Genomic DNA, 13,164 nt, shown 5'->3' with positions numbered 1-13,164 from the left:
TCTCCAAGTAGCTTTTTCTTGGAGAAGTGTGGAAGCATGCCAAAAAAGTATCTGGCAAGGCTTAAATGAACTGCAGCTCACTTACTAGCAGCCTGGATTTTCTTCAGACAGTAAGGATTTTAGCACTGCTGCCCAGAAAGTGGAAGAACTTTGTTCTGTGGAGCACTATATATAGTGTGGTAGTGCACACCTACGGGGTCTGGAAGCTGCTGCTCTATACAGGAGCAAGTCACTGTGCATGAGCCACGGCACCAAGTGCCCTGGTACAGACTTCGTGCAGGGAGGGAAAGAAAGGCTCACAGGGAGTTACCGCAGGTAATTTCTGTAGTTACCATGGGGTAGCTGAAGTGCAGCAAATTGCTGCTGGACTTCTTGTCCCTTCCACAGCACCTTGCAAAGGAATTCAGTGTGTTTTTTGGCTGAAGATGTAGAATAGGCTTAGGGAAGAGAGAGTATCTGGCCGAAGAGATGGGGACAACAGCAGTAAGGTGCACCTGAATGAAGGAAGGAGGGCAGAGGCGGCATTATGAGAGCTGGTCACACACAGACTTCTGCGTGCAGCTTACAGGGTCAGGAGACTTGGCTGTCACTGGAATACGCTCAATCAAAACGGCACGTCCTAAGCCCTGTTGGATGTATTTGTCCCACAGCCCACGGCTGAGAAGTGCCCGTACACATACCTGAGAAGTGTCAGGATGACGTTATTACTGTCTGTGTATCCATTCTGACCATTCTCCTAGTAGGTACAAGCTGATTTCGGCTACTAGGGGAACTGGGATTGAGGATGCTTGTGAAAGTGAATTTATGATCTATTCAGAGAATCACAGTTATTTCATTATAAGCAGCTTCATTTATTCCCTAGAAAATCTGCTGTTGCAAATCTTATAGACTAGGCAGGAAACATATATAAGAGGGAGGGCTGCAAAACAGCCTATATCATACATAACTGACCGGAGGACTGCAAACTATTTAGAATACAAAGAAAAATTCTGCTTTCAGCTCTAACAGTGTAAAACAAAGCTGTGCACTTTGATATTCATTCATCAAAACAGTGAGTGAGCCTGTCTCTGTTCAGGGGAGTACTCATCAGATCAGTTAACTTTAAACATATGAGTCTCACTGAAGTCAACAGAATTATTCACATGCTTAAGGGCAGACCGGTGCTTATGTACCTTGTCAACTCAGGGGCTTGAGATAAAATTTTCAAAAATATCTATGCAGTTTCAGAGCCTACATGTAACTGCATTGCAGCGGGACTGAGGCTATTTAGTTACTGTGGTAATTTTTAAAATTTTATCCCCAATTCTATCTCGGAAGCCTCCAAGGACCTTGAAGCCTTCTGGGAACCAAATATAAGATTATTCTGAATAAGACTTTCATGAACTAAAGAGACCATCAATGAAAAATGATCTGGACACGTGTCTCTTCTTGGTCCATCTGTTGTCACAGTCATTTACAAAAGAATTTCAACCTCCCATTAAAAAATGAGGAGAACCTCTGATACAACACTAACATGATGTAGTAAAGGGACTTCTGAGACAGATGTCAGGATGTACCTGGAAAGGAAACTAAGACGCCCTTTTACCTGACAGAGAATACAGCAACTGGTACTGTAAAGAAGTGCTTCTCAACTTCTGCAGAACCAAGGCCACCTTGGTCATTGCTGGCAACCACACATTAGAGAAAATCCATACTGTGCAACAGTTTTGCAAGCAGACGCAAAGCTGGCTGGACCCTGGGCATTTATTTTCCCCATTTTGGCAGATTTCTTTTTCGCAACTAATTGCAAGAGTTTCGCAGACCATTTTCTGACGTCATTCAGACCCCCCCGTCCCTGAGACAAACATTGAAGAATACTTTCCTAAAGGTCGCAAGCAAGAAGAGATTATTTTTAAAGAGGATTAATCTATAACTTCAATATGTGCATTTGCGTATGTTTGTGGATCTGATTCAAAGCCAGTGAAGTCATTAAACTCAGTATCGGGCTCTAACAAATTATTTTAAGACTAAATTTTAGCACTGTTCTATAAATATTGCCCTTTTATTTTCTGGCACTGCCGATGTGGCAATGTTTGCTATTGAGAGGTATGCCCGATAGGAACAATGAGTCAGACGGATTTCCTGAGAAGCAACTTCCAGAAGCAGAGGCAGCAAGTGAGGTTTCTCAAATCCCAACAATACCAATTAGATGGTCTCCTGACACAAACAGACTTCTAAAAAAATAACTTTCACTAAAATAACTGTATGCCTTCTGCCTGGATTTAAAATAAATCACTTTCTTCTTTAAATACTCCAAACAAAACGCATCTGGGTGTCTGAATGCCAACATTGCTAATGAGCAAGCCCATCCTACCTGACAACTGTGGATATAGAAGACGCGGTTTCTACAGGATTCAATCAAACGAGAATCACAGGAAACTGCAAAAAAATTAGTACCACAGGAAACTGCAAAAGGGTCAGTTCCATACAATAAGAAAATGATAAGATGTGAATAGATTAGGAATTGGAAGGCAGGTTCAGAAGGAAGCTTCTTTTCAAAGACTTGATTAAACCACCACAAACTCCTGTAAACATTTTGTGGTCTAACAGTTCACTTTATACTTACAATAATCCTTGATTTCTTAATATGCTGCATTGTTCATATACGTGGACCTAATTTTAAAAGCAAATTAAGGTTTCTAAGATGAAACTAGCTGCCCGAGGCTGTGTCTCAATTTGAAAAAAGAAAGCACGTGAGCTAAGCTAACTGATTAAAGAAAATATTTTGCTTATGGTTCATCTGAACCCTCAGGTGCATTCCAGCATGGTGGCCTGCTCTGCCAAAGACTGCACACCTTCAGGTGTGGTTGGGCTTCTAAAGATAATGTCATGTGCTTGGTTTTGGTACCATATTTTCTTGCTTGGAATGGACAAATAAGCTAGGATGTAAAACATGCCAATTATAAAATTATGAACAAATGACTTAACACAACAAAAGCCAACTAATGAGACCAATCCTGTGAAATCTGTTTCAAGAACAATGGAGACAGAACCACAGAATATTGCTGGATCAAGCTGTATGCCAGAATCATGAGCAGAAAAATTTACCATGTAGACTCAGAGTAAATACCAGAGTGTAAAAGTATGCTTTTTACAAGGCAAGTGCCTGTTTCCAAATGAAGTTAATGAAAACTTACATCCACCTCGCCTTGGTCAATCACATAGAAGTTGTCTCCCTCGTCACCTAGAAGCAAAATATAAATGATAATTGTTTCCTGAAGGTCTGCTAAACTGTAATTTCCTGTCTCCATATTTAATTCTGTACATATTTGCACAGGTTTGTACACCTGATTAGTTAAAAGGGGATTCATTTTCTTTAACGTCCCTGCCTATTTTCCTTCATAAATCAAAATATCACTATGATTTCTTCCTATTAATATCTTTCAATCACATTAATTTATCTCTTTTGATCAATTCAACACTTCGTTCAGTGTAAACACACAAGGGGCTTTAATATATCCTGAGGATAATGAAGTCCTCCACAACATGCTGCAGGCATGCAGGTAAGTTGCCAAGTGTGATAACTATGATACAGCACAATGAGGTGTTGAATATTTACAACAACCATAGAAATATTTTCCATCTCTAATTACTCCCAGCGAGGCTGTGCCACCCTTACTTGTTCTAAACTGTGCTTTGCTTGCTGAGTAGCTTAACTTAAGAGATGAACGTTTTTAAATAGAAGCATATTCATTTGGCTAATTGTAGCACTACAAAACCCTGGTGATGTACCAACACCTCTGCAAATATATAGCAAAAGATAGTCCTTGCATCAATGAACTTATGATACAGCTGTTCACTTACAAGCTTTTGGAATATGGTCATTATTCTCATTAAGCAAAGAGGATGAAATCTCAGATGGAGACAAGTGAATTGTACAATCTTAGCAAACGTGCAAGGAAAAAAAAGAGGGGAAAATTACCCTGCTGTATGACTGTTTCTCCTGCAATGTGTGTAACGGGGAACATGGCATCAAATATGTCACTGGAAAAGAAAAAAAACATTTGTTAATGAATCAGATTGATTTCTTAGACCTGCATTCATTGTTTCATTAAGCCTTCATTAACAGATTTTGCAGAAAAAGAAAAGGAAAATGTTAGTTGTAACTGCAAAGTAAGCCCCTGCTTGGCACGAAATCAAAATAACTAGTTTGGCACAATCTGTGGTTTAAAACTAAGTGAGACAGTGATTCAGTGCATGCTATTTTGAAAGAACTCCTGAATTATATGCATATAGGCCACTTCTTATAGCACTGCACAAACAAGCCAGCTTGAATATTTTATTGTCTAAACAGACAGATTTCAGATTTTCAGATGCAACCGGTATGTGTCACAGCAGTAACTGCTGGATGCCTAAACGGAAGCTCGACTCTTCTGAACATCTGGCCTCACATTTACAAGCAAAACCTGTTCCACAATGGAGAGTACATTTGGAAAGGTAGATGACTCTAAATTAATGCAGCATAAGAGCTGGCAAGAGGTTACACTTATAGTGCAGAGGATGGGAGGCCAACCTCTGAAAATCTCGGTTAGACTTCAGTGAGTTACTAGTGAGAAGGGAATCTGACCAATGCTACAGAAACACTAAAGCTACAGAACAGCCGTGTACTCATTAATCATCGCTGAATTACACACCTTACTCTGCTCTTAGGCATACTGTCACATATCCTTAAAAGGCCAGGCAGAGCAGTAAGGGCGAGAGAATGCACCCTGCACCAACACTTTGGGCAACTTGCCCAAATCCAGTCCTTTGTTTATTGAGGGATACAGCAGGCTCCGTGGAGCCAGGGCTTCCTTTCCCTGCACCAGGTTTGGGGGAGCTGACTGAGAAGCGTGCACTGTGCTGAGCCTGCCTCTCCCCACCTCTCTTCCCCTTCCTATGCATCAGCGTTAAGGGCTAAAGGAAATAGCTCCCCAACACACACAAAAGGCAGCAAGGCAGAACCAGAACTAGTCCCTTCCCTGGTCTGGGCTAGGAACGGTCCATTCGTGGGCCACCTCCGATACAGGCGGGATGAATTGCTTCGGTCTGGGACATAAAATGGAGCAAATTCCTCATAATCATGAACGAGTTCAAACAGTGACAGAATGTAAAATCTTCATCAAAATAACCAGGAGATCAGCAATGAGCCCATGCTACGGCACCTTATATGGGAAATGCATATTCTAAAATCCCTTTATTAGCTTATATCCTGTTCAGTTGTTCCGGAATTTACTCAGGCTCGGTTCTGGGAAACGCTTCACTCATAAGTTCAAACTGCTCGTGTCTTTTTCTCCTAAGCAGCCAGAATCTTCCTGCTCCTCGGGCTGAGACAGAGTAACACAGCTCTGTGCCAGTACCACCTGTAGGAGAACCAGGGCATTTGAAACCAGGCACCTCCTCCTGCTCCAGAGTACTTGCGAGTGATACTTAGTCCATGACTCATATTAGGATAGTATGTTTTGCTTCTGCTGTTTCATCGGGCCCACCATGTGTTATCTCTACCTACACTCAGGAAATATCTCCGCCACTGGTAAAAAGCTTACTCAGAGCTTCTAAGGAGACCTCTTTCGCGCCCCATCCTGAGCAATGGTGCAAAGACCTATAATACATTATTCTGAAAAGCGTATGGACTGCATTCTTGCATCCACTAAGCTCATTTTAAATAAGCCTAAATGGGTTCAGAATTTCTCCAGGTTGAGGCAGTTCTCCATCAGCAGAAAACAAGGATGAGTTTGGTGCAGGTTGTAGAGCTGGTTCCTGTGCCAACACTCAGTGCCCTTAACCTAAAGGAACAGGAGCTGAGGTTCGGATGTGATGGAGAAAAGAGCCACGGTGTTAGGTACTGAGCTAGCACAGTCACTGAGGGACCTTACGTCAGCGAGGCAAGTCCAACTGTTCTTCAGGAGCTCCGGGACCTGACAATTTGGTATCACAGAGCCTCATGTGCTTCCCTGTGATCTCCCCTTTGCTGTGCCTAGGCACTTCGCAGTGCTTTAAGAATAGTTCTGCAGCCTATGGAACATTTACTGGAGGAAAAGGCACAGAATAAAGTCTTCAATGTGATACATCCAAAAATAGAAATGACACTGTGAATATCAATAACCAGACCAAAATGTGACTGTTTGTTCAAACTTGGAAACTTTTTTTGGAATAGAAATACAGAGGAAATAACTACCCACAATGTCAGCAAATCTTTGTTTTAAGGTTGTATTTTATTTATAACTTAACAATTGACTGTACAAAGAGTGCCCAATAAATTATGTATAGCACTGTACCCTTCTCCAAAATGTTTTGTATCTCCTTTCTACAACACTTTTTACTTTTATCAAAAAACACTTTAAAACTCATAGATTAAAACTTTCAAAAGTCTATTTTCAGAAATAGCAGATTTCCACTAATATTCTGCTGCCTCTCAGCATTGCATATGCAATGCGTCTCAGTGAAGTCTTCATCTTATTAGACCGAGCTCTGGATTTTTAAGAGACCTTTGAAAGACATGTCATCAAACATTAGCCTAAAACACATAAACATACACACATGCAAACTCATGGTGATGTTGATCTACATTTCCAAAGAGAAACAAGGGCATATTATTGATACAGAAATATAAGTGACCAATAGTATGATGGCTGCCAGTGGAAACATGTAGTCATGCTTCTTTTCTATTATGGAACTATTGTTCTTAATTTATATGATTAGGCCTAGATCTCTCACAGTGCTTAATGAGTTGGAGTGTTTCTGCTTTTCGATGCTAATTTGAGATTCATTAAACAGACTGAGATCTCTGATGATATGGATCAGCTCGCAGCCTCGAAGCTTCTCAACCTACAAGTCTGGCAGCCAAAAACTGGGACGTTCAGAATGCCACCAAAGAAAACCACCCTTCTAGAAATTATCATCTCTTAACGAACCAAATGCTTTCGGTCCCCATAGGAAATCTGGCTTTTAATTTAATTCAGATTAAGCGTAGAATCTACTTTGAAATTTTTCATATTGCTGTCATTTGCAGTGTCCAAAATAAATGCAAAAAAATGTCCCAAGGATCAACATGCCAAAATACGTTGAAAATTCAAAAAATTTGTTCTTGATCCAGTCAAGCCAAAATCTGAAATTACAATAAGCAAACCATTTTTTCCCTTCCCCAATAAATGTCTTATGTTCCATATTCAGTTCACCAACTGTCCAGGGTCTGTACTAAGTAGAGAAAACAAGTAAGGTGTTAAATACTGAATGAGTTAAGTAAAACCAGTGGTACTCATTAAAGGCATGAATAATATAACCAGGGCCAAAAATACGGCCTATGTGGTTTCTTTTATCCTGTACTATTCACCTGTTTATGTTTCAAAGTCATTCAAAACAATCCTCTGACCATTAAGGTAAAAAAAATCCTTACAAATACAGTGCTGAACCCATACCACCATAAAGGAAAGAGCGTAGCCAAGCTCTCCTACACTTCCACTAAAATACAGTTGTATTTGTTGTTTTTGAAGGTATGTGCCATACAAATAATCACTCATGGACCCACATACACATTCCTAACAACCAAAATTTTGTCAAGCACAAGCAGGTTTTACTACAATGTAAACAGAAAGCAGAAAGAAGTTAAGTCTTCACCAGTATTGAACTACCATGATTTCATCTTCTCTATTTCAGCTGCACCACCAAGAACATGAACAGTCTCCGTCCTCTGCCTCTACACCAGACACATAACTGTTAACACCGACTGTGCAGGCAATGCTGCGTACCGAAATGACATGGAAAGGGCTTGATTTTTTGCCAGGGTTTTTATTATTGTGCTGTAATGAAAATTGCAAACAAGGATTTCCTTATTTTGTTTAAGTGAAAACGTATCATTTGCCATGTTTCCAGAGAACTTATTCAGGTGATGAAAGAAGAACATGGAGCACCAGTTCGGGTATTTCAGCAGTCATTTCACACGGCTGCAGTTCAGAGAGGTGCCCTGGGTGCACCCAGTGCTTCCCGGGTGCAGCATCAGTGCTTGGAGGACTCTTTCTCACCTTCTCCAGAGGGAAAACTTTTGACATGCTCTGCAAGTTTGTCACAACCTCCCTACCTATTTCCAGAGAAGGTGGGGTCTGGCTGCTTGTGGCTTTTGGAGCCAAACATTTGTTCCAATCAGAAGGTATCAAGGACAATTTCTTACTTGGAACAATTGCTGCAGGTGCGACTGTGTGTACGTGAATTTCCACATTTGGTTCCAGAGAGGCTAGCAGGACTCTATCCCTAACGTTTTCCACAGAGATTTAATTCTTTGTAATTTTTTGCTATCACCATCCAAAAAGAAATCACAAGATAAGATTGTGAGCAGCACATAACGCACGGAACAGTTAACTAGTCCAACAAAGTCAAACCAAGAAATATGTTTAGACATGAAATCTCTATCTATTCCATCAAAAAATACCATCTGTCTTCTTAGAGAATATCAAAATTTAAAAGTTTTTTTTTTAAAGGTCAAAGATATCAAAGACTACAGCAAGTTTCAACATGTAAAGTGTCTTCCTGAAGTGTGCAGAACTGCAAATAACTCAAATCAGACCTGAAATCGTAGGGTCTGATCTCTGTTGTCTGTCATTTGTATGACTGCTTGACACCTGTACAGCCTGAGCCAATTCCCTTTTCATGAAAAGAGGGAAAACTCCAATCAATGACACTGCAGCTATTTATACCAGCAAAGAATCTGTCACGGTGACTGCAAAATAAAGATGAAATACTTTGCAGATTTGATTCAGTAGCATTTTATACACCCGGTTTGCCAAGACGTAAATGACTATGCTAAGAGCAAGTTAGCAGAAAGGGCAGGCCCAAGAGGTTCTCCTTCTCGTGAGAAAACGTGAATGATAAAAATAAATCATCTCATCTGCTTTTACACTGAGGCTGTTCAGAGTCAATGTAGAATACGAGATAGACAAAAAAAATTATGTGCGCTGTAGGTAATACAGCACTGGCAATGGGCAACTGAGAACAAGCTTGTTAAAACAAAGCGAGAGAAGGAGGATTCCAAGCACTTTCCGAACCAGACCATGGCAATGGCCAAAATAGGGAAACTATGTAAGACAATTTATCAGTTTCACAATCAGATTTCTTTCCAGCCCTTGCTGTGCTGAATGCATTGCAGGAAAGGAAAAATGGAACAGACAAAATGTGTATGTGCTGGACAAAAATGGAAAATCCTTGTTGTACCTGCAGGTTATAAATTGTCACAGTTCAATCAGAGCAATTTCATTGTGCAGGCAAACTCGGAAAGCCGCCCACGTGTGTCCTATACAGACTTCTTGTTTTGCCATCTCTCTAACAAACCCCCCGTACTGCTGAGAGGAGGTTTAAAAGATGCAGAGCTGTTCTGACATAATTCAACAAAAGACGTGCGACGTTTTCTCGGAGCAGGACTGCCTCAGCCTGAGGATCCCAGAGTTTTAAACCCCTCACATTTGCATGGCCTTAGAGGTTACTAAACAGGGCTGGAGTAACTCTGCCTTTCTCTAGCTGCAACTCTCCTATCTGGGCACTACTTTAAGGTTTCTGAAGCTTCAGCGGGGGAGGTTTCTTCACTTGCGTATCTAAGATTTTCCTATGATTTATTTCCTGAAGAGGAAAAAACTTTCTAACAACTTCTCTAGCAACTGTTTTTCCTGCCCTCCAAGGATGAAGAGCACAGAAGTTAAGACATAAAACTGGGTCCAATTAAATCCATGTAATACAGGAATAAATACAGTACTTTATCAGGGTATAAAATGTGAGAGTCTATGCAATGTACTGCACACCATCTAACTATAAGGCTTCAATTTATACTGTTCCTAAGCATGTTGCATGTCAGGGCTGATGTACAATATCAAAACCACAGAGAAACAATTACTATTATTTACTGAGTACTGAGAATAAAAGCAATACTTCACATACAGGGAAAAGAATATATGCCTTTTTAGAGGCATTTAAAATTAAAGGCCCACAGCTTGCAATTACTATAATGAAAAACATGGTGTCATGGTACATAAGAGAGAGAGTCAATGCTGAAGCCCAAATGAAAACATTCTGCAGCTACTTCCATTAATTTTTTTCCTGTTAGGACAGCAACAAATTCATTATAGCACCATACAAAGCTATTAACAATTAAGAACACATAATTACTTCATTGTAATGACCAATGTTTAGTCATTATTACAATTAAGACATACATTAATTTTACTGTAATGACCATATAAGTCTTTGAAATTGGACATGAAAACACATTCAGTTAAAACTGAAGTCCATGTCTAATTCCATTGCATTTCTTAAGTCGCACAGAAAGAAATAAAAAATTATCTTCTTTTATTTCTGTGAGGAATTCCCGTTTTTATTGTTTTATGAACTCCTTTTATAGGTTCAAAAATTATTACACTGAATGAACTGAATGAAATTTTATAATCATAGCATCGATTTACTTTACAGGCTCTTTACGCATCTACAAGTCAATGTCTGGCATCATCTTCACCATGATAAAAAGAGCTTTCAGAGAGAAAGAGTTCCTGTGAGGATCTTCACCTGGAAATCCATCTGCCATCATCCGCTGAGATAAGAGTGTAGTTAGCAGGTTCAGGGAATCGGGTCTTTCCCTTCACTCAGCACTGGTAAGACCCCATCTGGACTTCCATGCCCAGCTTGGGGCTCCTCAGCATAAGCCATGGACAAACTGGAGCAAGTCCACCAGAGGCCACCAATATGGTCCCCAGGCTGGAGCACAGGACAGGGGAAGAGAGGGTGGGAGGACTGTGCTTACTGCCTTGTGAAAAGCAGGGTCAGGGAGATCTTACTGCTCTCTACAGCTGCCTAATGGGAGGCAGAGAAGGCAGAGCCAGGCTCTTCCGCGAGGTGCACAGCAGACGGACGCGAGGCAACGGGCACAAGTGGGAACAAAGGAAATTCCGACCTGATATAAAGAAAAAGGTTTTTACTACGAGGGTGGTCAAACTCTGGCACAGAGGCCCACAGAAAGGAGGAAAATCTCAAAACTTGCCCGGACAAGGTCCTGAGCAGCCCGCTCTAACTGGACCTGCTCTGCGCAGGAGGTTGCACTAGGGACCTCTGCAAGCCCCCTCCACTCTACTTGGCACAGAGCTTCCCTCAGCAGGCGAGATGAAGTGGGGCTGTGCTCAGCTGCAGAGCGAGCAGAGGCAGGGGAGCATGAGTCTGGAGGCAGCTGAAGGAAACCCCATGCATAATGCACAGAAAATACGTCCTGCGTGTATGCCTGCATGACTATGCATGCACTTCTGCAGAAATAACTGCAATAAGACTGTACCCTGATTTCCCATCGCTAATATCACTTGTCACCATAAAATTCAGGGCGTATCAGAAGACCTTGCTTAGAAATTTGGTAACATTTTTCTGCAGAAAGATTCCAATTCACTGGAACTGAATGTTTCTGTGGAAAGTAGCTGATGTCATTTCCCATTCAAAATGTTTTTTAAAGTTTCAAAACCATCTAAATGTCCTACTGTGATATTTTCAGAGGATCTACTTTTCACTATGAAGTTGTTTCAAAATAGAGTTTCTTACTAAAATGTTAAAATCAAAATAAGACAGTGTAAAATGACCATTCAGTTAATCACATTTATTTGTTTCTTTTCAGTTTTTAAGCATTCTCAAGATTTTGACCTTGGACCTAAGATTCAAGATGGAGAAAAAAATTAAATGCCAAAAGAAAAACAAAACAAAAACCACCAAAGAAACATAGAAACAAACTTGGTGCAAGAAAATACACTTTCTGCATGGTGACAGACAAATATATATATAAATACACACAGAGGGACATTCGTACCAGACTGCGCAGGCTTCTTTGTGATTTATTAAGTAAAGGATAATGATTAGAAACTCTTCCTTAGCCAGTACATATAGGATTCTAATGTAAAGCCAGAGACATTTATGGAGGTTATATACTATAAGAATACAAAATTGCTGCAGGCATAATATACTGAAGCTTTTATTTTGAGAAGGCTCCTAATCCATCATTACTAGAAGCACAGAAGGGCATTGTAAGAAAATCAAAGCCATTGTTTATATGCATCAGCATTCTCCAGGGGACCTGGGGAAATGCTTACCACCATGAAAAAGCACATACTCTAGACAAAAAATTCACAAAATTCATCTCTACTGCAACCAAAACGAGGTCGGTATATTTGAGCCAACTGATGAGAAAGATAGTCCTATAAGTCACAGATGAGTATATATGATTTACATTTTCTTCAGGTAACCCCCACCGCACAATTAATTACTTGTCTCTTTCTCAAACATTCTAGAAAAGAAATGACAGACACCACAACAAAAAAATACGTATTTTAACTTAATAGCTGGCAGAAATTTGTTTCAGGTGAGACAGAAACACAACATAAAAATAATTATCATCTCAAGACCAATCCTCTGTTGTTATTAATATGAAGCAAATCCCACCAATGATAAAAGGTGACCATAACAAAGTTCCCATATTTGAACAATTTATTCTTCTGCTACTTTAAAATCTATTCACTCTTTATTTTCAAGCTCCCTCTTCTGGACTATCCCAATTAAGCTAGAGAGTAACTATACGCTACTCATCATCCTTACTTTTGTGTTCAGGTAATACAGTTAAAGAAGCCCTTTGAAAATGGTACTGATACAGATGGCTATTCAATGTTTCCCAATTTCATGGTTACTACATCTATAATTCTTTGAAAATATATTAGCACATGCTGAGATTTAAAGTGCACCCAGATGTTTGCAGTTACTGATACAAAATGTCCTGCTCTCTTATCTCACAGAGTAAATGCTCAACATAGGGATACAGGGACATACATCCCTAGGGATATCCCTATATATGGATGTAGGACGTTATTTTAAATAAGGAGCTATGATAAATTATACTTCACATGTATATAAGTAAACATGAACAAAGACATACTATGCACATTACCCTATTGTTCACATGAACAGTACGGAGAAGCAGTAAAGAGAAATACCTCCCCCACGCCACGAACAGCATTGTTTGTTTTGCCTTTGAGACTGAGATGGAGAGGACGTTTTCTCACGAGAAAGAAATGATCTATATTTATATTTTTTTGCAACTCTATGATGAGCAACCTATTCACAGAGAGAGATTTATTCTAACTATTC

At 40.0% G+C, this 13,164-nt stretch overlaps 1 protein-coding gene across 2 annotated transcripts in view; it reads right to left on the bottom strand.

Moving 5' to 3' along the window:
- PRKAR1B (protein kinase cAMP-dependent type I regulatory subunit beta) overlaps positions 1-13,164 on the bottom strand; it is a 106,105-nt gene that overhangs the window by 40,232 nt on the left and 52,709 nt on the right. For both annotated transcript variants that reach the window (XM_026116130.2, XM_026116131.2), the window contains exons 5-6: positions 3,962-4,023; positions 3,177-3,223 (exon numbers count right to left, since the gene is read on the bottom strand). In XM_026116130.2, coding sequence (XP_025971915.1) covers positions 3,177-3,223; positions 3,962-4,023 — 109 coding nt within the window. The remainder of the gene's footprint in view (positions 1-3,176; positions 3,224-3,961; positions 4,024-13,164) is intronic.

This window comes from Dromaius novaehollandiae, chromosome 14 (assembly GCF_036370855.1).
Source record: "Dromaius novaehollandiae isolate bDroNov1 chromosome 14, bDroNov1.hap1, whole genome shotgun sequence".
Lineage (NCBI taxonomy): Eukaryota > Metazoa > Chordata > Aves > Casuariiformes > Dromaiidae > Dromaius > Dromaius novaehollandiae.
Note: the sequence above shows the minus strand (reverse complement) of the source record. Positions and strands in the feature narration are given on the sequence as shown.